At 41.2% G+C, this 17,417-nt stretch overlaps 1 protein-coding gene across 1 annotated transcript; it reads left to right on the forward strand.

Annotated features, from left to right (window-relative positions):
* Nucleotides 1–1,919: 1,919 nt before the first annotated feature.
* On the forward strand, nt 1,920–17,133 carry zrsr2 (zinc finger (CCCH type), RNA binding motif and serine/arginine rich 2). Its single transcript, XM_002938254.5, has 12 exons — nt 1,920–2,087; nt 3,761–3,837; nt 4,734–4,800; nt 5,209–5,314; nt 7,516–7,602; nt 10,069–10,107; nt 10,547–10,662; nt 10,982–11,195; nt 12,395–12,450; nt 12,828–12,937; nt 14,351–15,048; nt 16,665–17,133. Exons 1-11 carry the CDS (start codon nt 2,056–2,058, stop codon nt 15,034–15,036), a joined length of 1,590 nt encoding a protein of 529 aa, XP_002938300.1. The 5' UTR covers nt 1,920–2,055; the 3' UTR covers nt 15,037–15,048; nt 16,665–17,133.
* Nucleotides 17,134–17,417: the final 284 nt, after the last annotated feature.

Consider the following 17,417-nt stretch of genomic DNA (forward strand, 5'->3'; position numbering starts at 1 on the left):
AGTAATGTTTCAGTGTTTGCAGATGACACAAAACTCTGCAGACCAGTCAATTCTATCCAGGATGTGACATCCCTGCAGCAGGATCTTGACCAACTGGCAATCTGGGCAGCTAAGTGGCAGATGAGATTTAATGTGGATAAATGTAAGGTCATGCACCTGGGATGTAAAAATATGCAAGCCCCGTATACCCTTAATGGGACTGCACTAGGTAAATCCATAATGGAGAAGGACCTTGGAGTCCTTGTAGATAATAAACTTGGCTGTAGCAAGCAATGCCAGGCAGCAGCTGCAAGGGCAAACAAGGTTTTGAGCTGTATTAAAAGGGGTATAGATTCACGGGAGGAGGGGGTTATTCTTCCCCTTTACAGAGCGCTGGTAAGGCCCCATCTAGAATATGCTGTTCAGTTTTGGTCTCCAGTGCTCAAACGGGACATTACTGAGTTAGAGAGGCTCCAGAGAAGGGCAACTAAGCTGGTAAAGGGTATGGAAAGTCTCAGTTATAAAGAAAGACTGGCCAAGTTGGGTCTGTTTACACTGGAGAAGAGGAGCTTAAGAGGTGACATGATAACTATGTATAAATATATAAAGGGATCATATAATAACCTTTCTAATGTTTTATTTACCAGTAGGTCCTTCCAACGGACACGAGGGCACCCACTCCGTTTAGAAGAAGGGAGGTTCCATTTAAACATTCGGAAAGGATTTTTTACAGTGAGAGCTGTGAAGTTGTGGAATTCCCTCCCCGAATCAGTCGTGCTGGCTGATACATTATATAGCTTTAAGAAGGGGCTGGATGGATTCTTAGCAAGTGAGGGAATACAGGGTTATGGGAGATAGCTCTCAGTACAAGTGAGGGAATACAGGGTTATGGGAGATAGCTCTTAGTACAAGTTGATCCAGGGACTGGTCCGATTGCCATCTTGGAGTCAGGAAGGAATTTTTTCCCCTCTGTGGCAAATTAGAGAGGCTTCAGATGGGGTTTTTTGCCTTCCTCTGGATCAACTAGTAGTTAGGCAGGTTAGGTATAGGCATTATGGTTGAACTTGATGGACGTATGTCTTTTTTCAACCCAACTTACTATGTTACTATATCTTGTTACAGAATTGGAATTACACAAAAATTCTACCATATTTTGAAAGCTTAGGTTGTTCTGAAAAAAAGTTACGCTTTGACCAAAACAGCTGGCAGTAAAAGGGTTAATAGTGAGCACCGGGCGTTGAATTTTTTTGGAGAGCCTGGGTGTGGGGGAACGATCTTTTTTGTGTACAAGAATGCAGGTTGGCCAGGCAATCTCAATACTAATGCCATTTAAAGCTTACACAAAAGTTAGCAGTCACAGCAGCCAGACACATGGGAGCCACAGCCCAGATGCTGCCCGCAGGCCGCCAGTTGGACAGCACTGTTGTACTAAGAATATATGATGCTGGTTTTACTTTGTGCCAAAAATTTATATTTATAACCCATTGCCCACAACCAGCTCTCTTGTCACTCACTGGATCTCATTTAGACACCATATATGTCATGAGATTTGGGAACTATAGCTCTAACATTATAACCATAAAAAGGGCGGTGTATTATACACAGATAATAATACACAGACCTATGTATATATGCTCCTGCCTTCCATTTTGTTGCAACTCACTAATGTGCTTTTAGACGACCATACACTTTGCCGTTCCCCTACCATAAGGCACTCTATGTACCCCTCAGCTGTACAAGCTGCTAAAGTTGTCTGTGCCCCCCGGCGTGCTGCATACAGGTTACGGCTCAACACCTCCCCAGCAAACCCTCACTTGTACAATACACAAGCAGTTAGTCAGCAAGTCATTTAATTGAAGAGGTTTATTTATAAGAACTCTCCTAAAGGATAAGACAGACGAGCGCCAACAAAACCAACTTCTAGGCCCCGCCCCCTAATGACGCACTACCGGAGGGACACCGGAAGTTGGTCGCGCTGATGCGAGGCGCTCGCTAATAGAATTGGGAATGGCAGTAGTGTGAGAGACAGGGCTGTATGGGGGTGCTGGGAGGCTGCCCATTCACTCGAGGGACAACATGACATCGCGTAACCCGCATGTAGTGAGCGGGTAAGCAGCGAGTAGTTGCACTATTATCGCTTGGAATATGTTAGTGTTGTATGTTACAGAATTCTCTCACGTACTACTGCATGCTGTCTGTGTATTGGGGGATGCTGGGAACTGTAGTCAGTAACAGATAAGCGACTTGCCGTGCTAGAATAATGGGGTTATTTAAATAAACTGGGCAGGTTTGAGCTTTGCAGTAACCCATGCCAACCGGTGAGATGCCTCCATAGTGTATTACCTGCAGCTTGCTGGCAGCTATGGTTGCTATGGGTTACTGCCCTGTTGCAAATGTGCCCAGTATTTATAAAGTTTAGTTGCCCTCGTCTCATGCTTCCTACATTAAGGCTGATGCCACATGTGGCGTTTTTCCACTGCGTTTTTTCTCGGCCTAAAAACGCCGCACAAGCCACACAGCCCCTGACTATGGCGTTTTTAGCCTAGTACTGGTGATGTCAGCAAATCCCGTTTCCATGGTGCTAATAGTGTGAAATAGCAAAAAACGCTGCGTATTTCCGCTAGGTCTGGCAGCTGCCTTTGTGTATACATAGGAATAGCTTGATTTGCAAATACTGGCGTATTAAAGCCAACGCATGAAAAATCCGTGCTAAGGCGTTATCTAGCGTATTTCCGCATTGTGTGGTTCACTTTGAGTCTTTTCAAGCTGTTTCTATGGATGATGATATCGGGCGTTTTTCAGCCGCCGAGAGAATTAGAAAATACACAGCGGAAAAACGCCACGTGTGGCACCAGCCTAAAGGAGAAGGAAAGGTACAATCACTGGGGCCAGAATGTGCGGCACAGGGGCTATGCTACAGATGGCGGAGATTGTGCTATAGTGCAATGAGCCTTTGCTCACTGTAGTATTTTAACCGCTGCTGTTATCTCTGGGACGGCAGAAGCAGTCAAAATAGCCTGGGTGTTATAGCCCTAAGGGCACAGTCACACGTGGCATATGGTCCGCCAGAAAACAAGTGGATCTGCTCCTATATGCAGCTACATCAAGTGGAGGTAGAAGTAAACTGTAAACCTCTTGGCACTGCTCCCTAAGGATTTTAAAACAAGAACATTAGTAGTCTTTACTTGTAGCTGGTTAGTAGTTTATATTGTTTTCTTTGTCCGTTACATACTAAATACCAGCCAGCTACAAACAGCAGCTACAAACTTGTTTCTGTTACATAAGCCCAAAATATCTGCATGCAGGACCCATGTATTATAGAGAAAGATTAAAGGGGAACTCTGGCTCCCGGACCACACAACGCAGAAACCCATAATACACCTATAACTGTAATCTGTTCCTTCAAAAAGTATAAATAAATATCATTTTTATTTGCTGAAATCCAGCTGCAAAACAGTTCTTCTTTCTGCATCATTTTTAATTGATGTATATTGCAAAGGTGCTTGAAATTATGCTTACTTGTAAAAAAGCTTAGGTCGTGCTTTGGTGAAGTTGCCTTTAAGGTCTAAAATGTGAGGCTGAAGATTATTTGTAGAAGCTCATGAAGGGGAAATCGTTTTGACCTGTGGAAAGTATCATGCAGGCTTGTTTTTAGGGTAACCAGTAAGCGAGAGAAAGCACGGTCATATGTGTCGCAGTTATTTAATGTTTTGATTACATAATAATAATGAATTTAGCATTCAACTTAATCACCTGTTTGCTAATATGCCTCATATTTTAGCCATAAACGACTCAGAGCGCTCCTCAAGAAAGAAAGGCGTCGAAAAAAGAGACAGGCCCTTGCAAAATTAAGAGAAGGTACGTTGTGTACAAAAACAGGGAGAATCAAACTGTGTAAATGGGAAGAAAGTAAATAGCACATTTTACATGCCATTTGCAAGCGTGGTTATTTAAATATTTGCCTTCATTGAGTCCATTTCTGTGGTGTGCTTTATTAATATTAAAGTGGGCTTAAAATTTGTTATACGTAAATAATATGTTTGAGAAATGTAATTCTGTTGTATGCAGTATTAAAAGCAGATACTAATTAGGCTTTTCTTTCCCCCCCCCCACCTCAATACATTTCCCTGTTACTAGTTATCTACATGGCAGCTTGGTAAACCTTTTTAAGAAGCAGCAGAGGCGTTGCCAGACATGCTGATGTGCCGGAGGAGATATACAGGGCCTGTTTATTAGCTGACGGGCATGATTACATATATGCAAGTAGATATCAACAAATGAAACTGACACACGCTCCTATGCAAATTAATAGGAACATGTCAGTATTATATAATACAGTGTAGAAAAGTGTGCCAAGCCTCCACCAAACCATCAGTACTTACCACTGCCGACATTCTTACATCGCTTTAGTTCCTTGGCATAAATACTGCACAATTTTTCAAAGGACTGGAGTACAGTTTTGCTTTGGTCTAATAAATTGAAACTCATTTTTGAAAACTGTTGAAATCTGGTTGAACCAAAACATACAGGCAAATGTTAAACAGCTTGGTTACAAATGGGCCCAACTGACCTGCGCTGTCACTGCCTACAGACAGGGGGTAGTATCCAGCAGAGAGAAAATGTTGTGTGTGACATTAGTCTTAATATTTTATTTGCAAAATACTCAGGGAAAATAAATAATGAAGGTGCAGTCCCTTATGTTAAGTTAAGACTCAACCCATAATAGTACTGTAAATTCTGTTTTTAACTTTCAGATGATAATAATGAGGATGAACCATGTTCTGAAGAAGAAGAGGATGAAGCTCAGCTTGAGATTGAAAGGTCCACACTAACCCTTTAAACGCTTTTTCAGAATGTATCAGAACACTGTTATATGTAGAAGCCAGATACTTTCCATTTGACTCAATGTTATCTGTTCCAAAGCAGTGATCTCTAAATGATACTTGCTTATACACGAGTATAAAATCCAAAACTTAGTGTGGGTTAAAAGCATATAAGTTTGTTCCGCAATTTCCATTAATAATGTCCTTTAGTGTGGCTCAGTTACAGTTGTACTTTATTTGGGGCAATGTAAACAATATTTATAAACACACACAAATTGTTATTATTTAAAGAATTTGCACCTTTGTTCTTTTATTAATTAAGAAATACAGAATAGAAAAAATATTTTTTTCCCTATTCCAGTGCTGTGTTTCCCATTCTTTAATGTAGTTCTCACTGTGCATGCAGGCAAAGGTTACATGAAGAATGGCTACTTCGAGAGACGAAAGCACAGGAAGAGTTTAATCTGAAAAAAGAAAAAGAGGAGGCAGAACAGAGACGGGATGAAGAGGAGGTAAGCATTGTGTCTAGGTAACTCAGAATATGGGAAATTATTGTTTATGATCTCTGGTAGGTAAGTGCTGAATAACTGGCCTTACAGTTATTTGTACTAGCAACAAAATTGTATTGTAGTTTAAAGGGGATGTCCACCTCTTGTAATTCATCTTAAAAGGGTCATCTTGAAATTAACTTAGTATGATGTAGACATTGATACTGTTTTTTTGTAGTATTTCAGTTGTTTAGCTTTTAGGTTAGCAGCTCTCCAGTTTGGAACTTCAGCAGCTATGTGGTTGCTAGGGTTTTATTTACCTGGCAGTGGTGTGAATCAAAGACTGGAATATGAATAAAAGAGGGACTAAATAAAAAATTAAGGAATAATGAAAATAAAATTGTAGCCTCAAAGAGAAAACGTTTTTTGGCTAGCGGGGTCAATGACCCCCATGTGAAAGCTGGAAAGATGTAGACAGAGAAGGCAAACAATTCAAAAACTATAGAAAATAAATAATGAAGACAGATTGCAAAGTTGCTAGGAATAGGACATTCTATATAACATAGGTTATAGGTTATCTCAGAACCACCCCTTTAATTATTCAAAATGTTTCGTTTTAAGGCTATAGACCAGGATCAGTGCTGCGCATGTCTTCCCTCTCCTGCTTTTTTTGTATTTCATTGATCTGACTGGATGGATCTAGCCAGCCAGTGGAATCAGAAATATGCAGATGAAGCAGGAGATGGAAGGCATGAGTAGAACCAGTTGAGTGTTAACTTTTTTGTTTGGCTGCTTGCCAAGTCCTGGTCTGGGAAATTTTCTACAGAAAGAGCAGAGAGCAGATCGGTAAGAGTTTTAGCAGCACTGATCCTGGTCTGTAGATTCAAAACTAAACATTTTAAATAATGAAGATGGTTTACAAAAAAAATGTTTTGACAGTGGCTGTTCAAATTCGGACTATTGTCTGAAGGTGAACCTCCCCTTTAACTGCATAGATCCTTCTTTGCACTTTCCACCGTCTTCTGCCATGTAGGTTCTTGGTTACTGTCACCACCATGTATGCTGCCTTTGCAATCTGTTCCCAAGGCGCATCTTAGTGCCCCATAGTTTGGTTGCAGTTAAGGTCCCCATACACGGGCGATTGTAGCTGCCGATATCGGTCCCTTGGATCGATTCGTCAGCTTATCAGCCCGTGTAGGGGCAGGAACGACAGGCATGCCTGAGCGATATCTGGCCTGAAATTGGCCAGATATAAATCGGCAGGTTTAAAGATTTAGTCGGATCGGGGACCGCATTGGCTCGTTGATGCCCACCTGTAGGTGGGGATATCGGGAGAAGATCCGCTCGTTTGGTGACCTCGCCAAGAAAGCGGATCTAAACATGTATGGCCACCTTTATAGAGAGAGAGTACATAGGCAATATGTTTTATGATGGAAGTTCTGTTAAATTCTGGCCATTAAGGCTGTACTGCAGTGTAAAGCATTGGGAGAAGCAGAGCTGCTTGCGTGAAAAAATATGGGAGCAGGTAGAGCAGAACTGCTTGTGTGAGAGAGGACTGTGATAGCTGAAGAAGAGTTGAGAAATGGGGATGAGCAGATCTTGAGCCATTAGGAGCTTGGACCTGCAGGAGGGGCCAGGATATGCTGAAATATTTTAAGTGGTGAGGCAGCAAATTCTGCACTTGAAAGAACTAAGCATTTTCTGCCAAGAAACATACAGCGTATTGTTATTTCAGGTATTTGTGTGTAGTTTCTAGGCAACAACATTCTGGGCATCTCTCCTCTCTCTGACTGGGCTGCATGGGGTTCATCTATTATGAACCTGAGTATTCCTAATTGGCTGCTGGGCCATGTAGAAAAGTAACATTTCTGCATGTCTATATATTTTTTCCCTAACCCTTTAGTCAGAAGTTCCTTTGATTTAATACAAATGAGATCATTTAAAAAAAATCAGAATAGAGAAATGGCACATGATGCATTTTGTTAATGTTTTAAAAAAAAAAAAAATTGCCAAAATAATTTTATCTATACAGATGCACAGGGTCACTGTACTGCTGCCTTACATATTAGCTTGGGAAATTGTAGGTTTTATACCTCCTACTCTGTTCTCCTACTGCTCACATTTTAGTTGCATCAGGTGTGGCCTGCCTCCTGCATACAGTATTTCTTATACAGGAGTGCTCATATTTCTGACCTTGTAGTATATTGCATGTTTGTTTTTTCCAGAGACGATTAATAGCTGAGTGGCGTGAAAATGAAGAATTAAAAGAGAAGCAAGAAAATGAGGAACAGAGGAAGAAGCGAGAAAGAGAGGTGACTCCTGATCTAGGAGGGTAGAATCTCTGATATCCTGTTTAAGTGCCTTTTCTCTGGAGGGCATTTGTGGCCATATGATTTTGCAAAGCTGCAGGATCATTGTGGGGAACCTTACTTGAAAGGCACATGTTATTTTAAGAAAAAGAGGGTACTATTGTAACATACTGTAGAATATGTTTTTAAGCCCTGGAACTGGATTCTCTCTGTAATTCAGATGCATGTTCATTTGGTTATTATTAATCCCTCCTTTAGGGTACAAAATGGAAGAAAAATTCAGTATCTTTTTTTTTCAATTTATAATTTTAGGTATAAATAGACTTAATTATTTCTTTAACATCTGTATTAACAGTTCTCTTGTTAGAAAGCTATATTTTCCTATATTAATTATTAAGACTCCAACCCCAGTCACTAGTAAAGGGGCATCCTTTGTGTATTCCCTGCACTTTACAGTGATAAAAGTGTGACATTTTTCTGCTCATGCTTCATTAGATAAAATCAGAACTGTTAAATGCAGTGTCCCTGGGAAGCCTTGGCAAGGGCTAAACCCTATGGTATTTTATGAAGCTGTGTTTCTAACTTTTCATACAACAAATTTCAGTTGTACCTTTGCACAGAAAAAGCAAAGAAAACTGTTTTTAACAATATGGTGAAAGATAATTTTATAAAAATACTCAAACTGTTCATATGAACTGACAAATGCAACCAGGTTGTAGCTCAATCTGTCTTGTATTTTTCAGAACATTCAGGAAAGTTTTTAACTAATTGACACATTTATCAAAGCTGTTGTCATATTCAGGAAAAAAACAATTAATATGATTAATTCCTGCATAACAAAAATGGCTAAATGTAACATCCCCTACCCCCAATAAGGTTTTACTGCTTTGTAACAATCGCTGGGGAATGGTGAATTTGCTACAAAATTTGTTTTTTGGAGAATTTAACCATTTTATAAATCTGTGAAAATGGGAAAAACCTAATCACTGAGTGTGCCATTTTGCTATACGCTCCCCAGTGAATAAAATCCAATATAAATTACCCCTCACTGATTCCATTTGAAGAACACTGAGGTTAATAATGACTTTCCTTCTCCTTTAAAAACAGCTTGCAGAGCAGTTACTGGTGTTTTATCTCTGCTTGTGTTTCACTGGCTTGAGAAATGTCTCTTGTGATGTTGCCCCTAAAACATTGTCGGCCAATGTTTGGCTGTAGATAAAGATGCTAATAAATAGCAGTGCAGCTGTTGGGACAGTGCAGAAGATTTTCTGGTCCCCAAATGTTAGGGGGTGTGGCTAAAGCAGGGGGTGGAGGGGTCCACAATCTGAACATCATAACAACTTGGGGTAAATGCTTTCAAAAGAATCTATATACCTGTGGTCTGTAGCAAAGTAGACAAATAGCCAATAAAAGCTGCTTATTATAAGATATTGTACTGGTATGTTTGTATATGAGCCTTAGGCTCTTAAAGGGGCACATACACCTATATTGTTGAACAGGATCAGAATAAACAGGACTTGTGCAGTGTGAATTTGCATCCTTTCAACACAAGGCAATATATTGTCCTTTTCACTGCCAGCCCTTTAGCAATGTGCAATTCCCCTTGTTTGGAATTGAATGCAGACGTGTACTTAACACTTGAATGGCAGATTTCTGTTTTTATATTTTTTATTTAAAGGCGTATTGCATGAAAATCTGAATATTATACAAGGGGTTTGGTGGGGAAAATGTACAATATTTATTGTATTCCTTAACAATGTTTTCAGTTACAAGGCTGCTGCTCAGCACTGCCCCTCTGTACCATCAAGATGTATCTTTTTGTCAGTAACAGTAGAATAAATGTACATTAGGCTAGTGCTGGATTCTTGTCACCACTATACAGGACTATGGCACACGTTACCTTAAGGTGGCCACACACGTGCCGATCTGACTGCCACTAAACTTTAGGGCTGAAACAGGCAGATAAGGAGGTAGAAACAATAGGATTTCTACCTCCTTCTGCCGATTCAGCGCTGAAGGCAGCTTTTGGTCAGGCGCCTTCTATGGCGCCCGATCAAAATCTTTTAACTGGCCCGTATCAGCGAGTCGACCGATATCAGCAGCTTCCTGCGATATCGGTCGACTCGCCAACTTGCCATACACGCACCGAATATCGTACGAAACGAGGTTTCGTACAATATTATCGGTGCATGTATGGCCAAATTTAGATGTGAAACAGTGAATTTCAGGATTACTCTGGAACACTGAAATCGGAGGTGACAGGCTGGGTAGATCAGCACAGCACAATGTACCTAGCTTGCTTTAATTTGGCAGTGTTGTAGCCATTATTGAGGCCTAGTGTGTTTGCTGAGGAGCAGGGACTTTACATCTGACACTCACAACAATGCATTAGATGTTCTTAACCCTCACAAACAGATACTGTGCACCATGGAGGTTCTTACTATAGCCCTGTGTTTACACCATTTCTAGGAAGCTGTGCAGAGGTTGTTGGACGAAGCAGAAAACCAGGTAAGAATTGTTGCTGCCTATCTCTTTAGTACCACAAAAGCATGATGACTTGTGATACTAAAGACATTCAAAACACAAACAAAACCAGTGAACACTTGGAATGTGTGGAAATCCACTTAACTGCAAAGATAACACATAGATAAGTAATTAAATATTTAAATAGCTAATTACTAGGTGCATGCAGCAGATGGCATTTATTTATGGGCACGTGGTATGCAGTTTTTAACTACTAATTTGTAATTATCTGTATAGCTAGGTGGGAACATGCTAGATATGTAATGTATATGTTATACACTGCGGTTCTACATAGAATGGACCACATCAGCCACCAATATGTACATGTAAAACTTCCAACTGCATTTAATTTTGACTTTGTTTAGCTCTTGTACTTTTACAGCCAACCACTTCTAAACTTTTGTTTTGTTTTATTTTTTAACAGCTTGAAAATGGAGATACCTGGCATAACCCAGAGGCCCCAGAAGGATACGGCACAGAAAAGGACCGAGCCAACTGCCCTTTCTATCTCAAAACTGGCGCTTGCAGATTTGGGGAAAGGTAATGGTAACTGAGCAAGCCATGTAGGCAGATAGGCGTAGTATTGCCAACAAGCTGCACTCATTTCCAATTTAAAATGATGGATTTCTGTAACATTTTAAGTTTAGTATTAGCACATTAAATAAACAAAGGAACTCTGTGTTTCAGAACCAATTCCTTTAATATTTGTGCTTTTTATTACAAGCCCCGTGTGTGCCAGTATATTCCTAATTACCATTCTTATTATAGTTTTAATATTTCTAAAATAGTGTGTGTACTAGAATATTAGCATTCTATGCTGTGTATCTCATTCTTGCTCTGTGCTGTGCCTGCCACACAGGTGTTCCCGTAAGCACAACTACCCATCCTCCAGCCAAACGCTCCTTATCCGCAGCATGTTTGTTACATTCGGCATGGAACAGTGTAGGAGGGACGATTATGACACAGATGCCAGTCTGGAATATGGCGAAGAGGAGATTTACCAACAGTTCCTTGAGTTTTATGCTGATGTGGTCCCTGAATTTAAGAATGCGGGCAAAGTTGTCCAGTTTAAGGTAAACCTGAAGGATGGATTTTCCTTTCTTTCAGTTTATTTTGTCCAAGACGAAGTGTCTGCTTCCTAATATGCTAATTATATGTTCTGCAGATTTCACAATTTTATTACTTTGCTGCTATTCATAAATTATTATACAGATTAATGCTCATAAAGAAGTATGGTACTCACAGAAACACTGCACTGAGTTCTCTATAAAAAGAAAATATGTTCTTAGGGTATCTGACTTCCTCTGTCAAAAAATCCCTCATTCCCAGGGCCGGAGTCTGCTCAGCTCTCTCCTCCCTCCCTTTTCCTGCTCCCCCCTCCCATAGGAATGTGTAATCTGAGCTACCAGCCTCTAGAGCTGCAAGCAGGAAGCTAGGAAGACCAAGCTAAAATGGCAGCTGCTATCTTAAACAAACTGAGGAACCTTCTAGGGCTGTTTACTCAAATATGATCAAGCTTTCTGCAGAATAAATATAGTGTTCTAGGTGGCACTAATGTGGCAAATCTATTAGCTGTAAAATGCCAAAATGACTTTCCTTTTTCTTTAAAGACACAGTGCACACCTATAAACAGATTTGCTAAAAAAAAAAAAAAAAAATTCAATAGAACATGTGATCAGGGCTCACTGATTGGATAAGACAGTGCTCAGATGGGGAGTGTATTGGGCAGTGTATTCCCAACAGTTGGGGAACTAGATTATTCAGATGATCATATTCCTTTTTGGCTCTGAGCATAATGGGTGGGAGTCAGATCAGAAATTGAATTCATTCGATTTGAGAGGTCAAACTGCACTTTATAGACCTGTTTGTCTTATTGTTCACTATTGATTTGCCCACTATGCACTTTTACATGAATCACTGAGCCATGTCCCATCACCATCTGCCAGACGTTGCTGAAGATCAGTTCTTTTTGGGTTACACAGTCAGTTCACATTAGTCTACAGTAGCTAGGCAACAGGCCTGCTTGCTCCTATGGGCTTCTTCTTGCATGCTGTAACCCGCCCAATGACGCTGTAGTGTAGCTGTGCCCCCTGTTAGCATTTTGTATGTGGGTAAAATACCTTATGGGAAATCTTCCTATCTTTGACATATTAAATGGGTCATTTTATGTGCATTTGAATTCATCTCTAAAAACTGGTCTGGTTTTGTTCCACGTAGCAGCAGAGTTCAGACGTGAAACCATGAATAAAACCTGCTTTTCTTTTTCTTACAGGTTAGCTGCAATTTTGAGCCGCATTTAAGAGGAAACGTATACGTTCAATATCAAACGTAAGATTTTTATTTATACTTATATATAAGACTAAAGGCTATTTATTGATTATTGGCCTAGATAAAGGGTGTGGGGAGGTGGAAACAAGAATGGGGTTAGTCTGCCCTATTATACACTTGCTACACTTACATGTACATATTTATGTGTATGTAGCCCTACTCCCCATCTAGAATTTTAGATAGTTATTACTGTATTTCCTTGTCTTCCCTTCTACTGTTTTATCTTCTCATTTTTCCCTTCTTACTCTTTCACCTTGTGCTATGGATTTTCACCTCCTCTCTCATGCCTGCGCTGTATCTTTTTGCAACTTATTTAATTGACCCCACAGTCCATGCAAATATCAAGTTAATCGTATTTTTTCTGTTGTATTCTGAAGGGAAGAAGAATGTTTGAAGGCCTTTACCCAGTTTAATGGAAGATGGTATGCCTCTCGGCAGCTTCAGTGTGAATTCTCTCCTGTAACCAGATGGAAAACTGCCATATGCGGTGAGCTGGTCAAATGATCGTTATCTCAAATGGTGCCAGGGCTTTATAACGTGCACATGTAGTCAGTCACCCACCCACCCACCCACCCGAACTGAAATCACCTTGCTAACCTGCAAAATGTGACAGAGCTCAAGGGACCTTAGTAAAGTTCTTTATAACAGTACTGTGGAAATTAAAAGAAAAACACACACGCAGACAAAGAGTCTTTGATATAATATATGTGGTCTGTCTGTGCTCTGCTTGTCTTAGAGCAAGTAAAACCCTTTATCAGCTTTCTTCACCTGCAGAGCACACCAGCAACCTATTTATGTTCCTGTGGCCATGCTAAACAGCATTGTATCAGTCTTCATGGTGCAGGTATAAGATCAGTTTTCTAGAAACAAATAGAAAATGATTTTTTTTTTTGCAATAATAAATCTTTACCTTGTACTTGATAATGGCAAAACAATCCTATTGAGTTTATTTCATGTTTAAATGATTTTATAGTAGACTTATGGTATGGAGATCCCAAATTATGGAAAGATCCAGTATCAGAAAAACCCCTACAGCATTCTGAATAACGGGTCCCATACCTCTATTTCTCTTTTCTTATAAAAATACTAGGCAAACATATGTTCAGTACAAGCCCTATTCATTGCACTTATGTTGAAAAAGGGGGTATACTGCCTCTTAAGCAGTTCCTTATATGTGAAAAGTGAATATTATAATTATATGAAAATAGATTAAAGGGATATTGTCGTTATTTTTATGGTGTACGTTTTATTTCTAAATTACACTGTTTGCAAATAATTCACTCTGCCATTTAAAATTATATTCTTGAACTGACAAATTTTATTTCTTTAGTTGTAATATTGGTGTGTACATGATATGTAATATTGGTGTGTATACTCCAATGTAGTGCATTGTGTCCGAGTCTGAGCTTTCAGAAGGAGCCAGCGCTACATATTAGAGCTGCTTTTCAACCTATTGTTTCTCCTACTCCCATGTAACTGGAGGAGTCCCAAGCCGGACTTGGATTTCTTACTATTGAGTGCTATTCTGATACCTACCGGGAGCTGCTATCTTGCTCCCTTCCCATTGTTCTGCTGATCGGCTGCTGGGAGGGGGATATCACTCCAACTTGCAGCTCAGCAGTAAAGTGTGACTGAAGTTGATCAGAGAGCAGGTCACATTGATGTGGCACCGTGGGAAATAAAGAATATAGCTAGCCCCATGTGAAATTTTGTTTTTGAAAAAGGGATTTCAATGCAGGATTCTGCTGGAGAAGCTCTATTAACTGATGGGTTTTGTAACAAACATGTTTTCCCATGACCGTATCCCTTTAACTTTTCTTGAAACAACCACTTTTTAACAATGTGCCATATATTGATGTCTAAAAAAATATTAATCTAGAAATGTATAAATGTTTTTCAGGTTTATTTGAAAGGCAAAAATGTCCCAGAGGCAAGCACTGCAATTTCCTACATGTGTTTAAAAACCCAAACAATGAATTTTGGGAGGCCAATAGAGACATTCACTTATCCCCAGATAGGTCAGGGATATCAGAAAGAAAGGACCGATCAAGCCGCCATGGAGATCACGGGCACCATCGCAGGTATCACAGCCCCAGCCCAGATTACTCGTATAATAGGAATGGAGATTCTAAGAGGAAGAAGAGCAGCCGCCACAGCAAAAACAAGAAGAAACACCGCTCACGCAGGTCGAGAAGCCAAGAAAGGAAAACGCGCAGCAGTGGCAAGAAAAAACACAAGCACAAAAGCAGAGGTTCCTCCAGGTCCAGAAGCCGAGGTAGGAAGCGGTCAAAAAGCAAGGAGAGAAGTAAGAGCAGCAGTTCTTCCAGGTCAAGAAGCCGTGGAGGAAGACGGTCAAAAAGTCGGGAAAGAAGCAAAAGCCGAGATCCTTCCAGGTCTAGAAGCCGTGGCAGGAAACAGTCCAGAAGCCAGGAGAGGAGCAAAAGTCAAGATCCGTCTAGGTCTAGAAGTCGTGGCAGGAAACGATCCAGAAGCCAGGGAAGGAGCAAAAGCCGAGATCCTTCCAGTTCCAGAAGCCGTGGAAAACGGAGGTCAAAAAGCCACGAAAGCCCAAAAATACACAAATAGCTGTGTGATAAGGTATGTGTAAATTTCTAGATGATGATCTAGGTCAGTGCTGTCCAGCTGGTGGCCCATGGCCTGTCTGGCTGCTGTGACTGCTTACATTTGTGTAAGCTTTAAATGGTATCAATACTGAGATTAACTGGCCCCCTGCATTGCTCACACCTCAGATTCAGGCTGTAAGCCCCTTCACTGTTCACACCTTTGCATTGTTCACAACTCAGCTAGGACTGTAAGCGTCCATGTTGTTCACCTGTTCACACCTGACTGCAGGAGCAGTGCCAGCATTGTGTCACTGTATGTACTGCCTGTCCTATGCTGCCTGTGTGTGCCATACTCTGCCTGCCCTACCCTGCCTGTGTGTGCCGTACTCTGCCTGCCCTACCCTGCCTGTGTGTGCCATACTCTGCCTGCCATACCCTGCCTGTGTGTGCCATACACTGCCTGCCCTATGCTGCCTGTGTGTGCGCCATACTCTGCCTTCCCTCTGCTGCCTGTGGGAGGTGACCTGACAGGAGTCTGTTAGCAGTTGGAAATAGTCATTATATAGATCCTAAGGTGTGTACTTTTGTGCTGGGGGTTGCTGTGCTATCCATAGGGGAGGCATATAGTCTTTAAAAGCTCTTGTGATTACATGGGTGTGGTGTAAAAAATGGGAGTGGTCAAAACAGGCTTCCGTTATCGCCCCTCACCATGTAGGCCAGCAAAATTCTGCGTGTATCTAGGTATTGAATAGAAACATAAGTTTATATACAATAAATTCTCTGTTAATGTTCAGTTGCTTTGGTTTGAAGCAATAGATTTCTTGGCGGGTAATGGCACGCAGGGCTTTCAGGCACAAAATGCAAAGCATTGGAGGTAAATTATCCTGGGCCAGAAATGTGCTGACCCAAAGTAAAAAGTAGATTTAATTCACTGGGTGGTACAACAATTTGGCACCCCCTCCTTTTTAGTCTTTGGCTTTCCTTGTCCTTGAAGTAAAACAAACCTATATCCCCCTTCCTCTATAGTAGCTTAGCAGCCTGCTTGTCTGAAGGATACTGGATACAGATATTTTCCAGGCAGCTGCCACCTGACTGGAACCAGCACAAAGTGATAAATGTTAAACACCTGAATAGGGGGAGTACCAGGAAAATGACCAACGACCTCATTCGTGACCAGAACCCATAGTAAAGTGTTAATAACTGGCCAGGAACGATCCCTATAGGTGATGGATTATCTAACTGTATCTGTCACCTGACATTGTGATTTACCCTGCTGGCTTCCCCTTTGCCCTTGTGCATTGGTCTCAGATGTCACCTTGTCATGCCAGATTCCTTTCAGCTAAATGAACTGTCCCCCCTCCCTGGCCATGCCTTTGTTACATGCTGAGTGAAATGATTCTGATCTGGGATCAAGATGTTTGCATAAATGATACAGTACTGGTATGGGATTAGGTATCTAAAATGCTTGGGTTCTGGAATTTTCCAGTCGGTCACCTCGTAATGCACTATGGGTGCCCCCAGGCACTTACCCAACGATCAGTTATAAGGAGGTTACATGTGTTGGCTTGGGTTCATTGCAGCTTGTCTTCAGCAAAACAATGGCGTTTCCCCTGTAACTGTCATTGAGACTGATAAGGATTTGTTTTTCAGCTCCTCGCTAAGACTCCGATGGTCCCTGCTGCCGTGTAGTCACCAACCCGGGCTTTGTTGGAAGGAAACCCGAACGGCGTTTCAGGCTCAATATCCAGCCTTTGCTGCGGCGTTCCAGGCTCAATATCCAGCCTTTGCTGCGGCGTTCCAGGCTCAATATCCAGCCTTTGCTGCGGCGTTCCAGGCTCAATATCCAGCCTTTGCTGCGGCGTTCCAGGCTCAATATCCAGCCTTTGCTGCGGCGTTCCAGGCTCAATATCCAGCCTTTGCTGCGGCGTTCCCATGCCCACGCAGTACAACTGCATGTATTGCTATATTCTGGGATCCCACAGTGAGTGATGATGATGATGCACTGCTGCCAATGCATAACCAATTAACTGGAGTACAAAGCTTTGTTACATATGGGACATTTGTATATTTATATGAATGACGATTTGTAAATACTTTTAAATAAAATGTTTGAAAAGATCCATCGCTACATTTTGTGTATAATTCTGTTTCATTCCGTGCACAATCCTTATGTGAGTGCAGACTGTAGGTAAAACTCCCGTCCCTGCTTAAGGGCACCTGTTTTTTATATAGACCCCACATTGGGCTCATGTTCAGGTTATATGCAATGTACAAGCACATGTAACACCTTGTATGTATGTATGTGCCCTAAAGAGCTTAACCATGTAAATGTCACATAACATAGAATCTCCCACCTGCGCACAAAAGGATGGAGGTGCCAGAGACATTAGTCAGGAGGATGTT

This window comes from Xenopus tropicalis, chromosome 2 (assembly GCF_000004195.4).
Source record: "Xenopus tropicalis strain Nigerian chromosome 2, UCB_Xtro_10.0, whole genome shotgun sequence".
Classification (NCBI taxonomy): Eukaryota; Metazoa; Chordata; class Amphibia; order Anura; family Pipidae; genus Xenopus; species Xenopus tropicalis.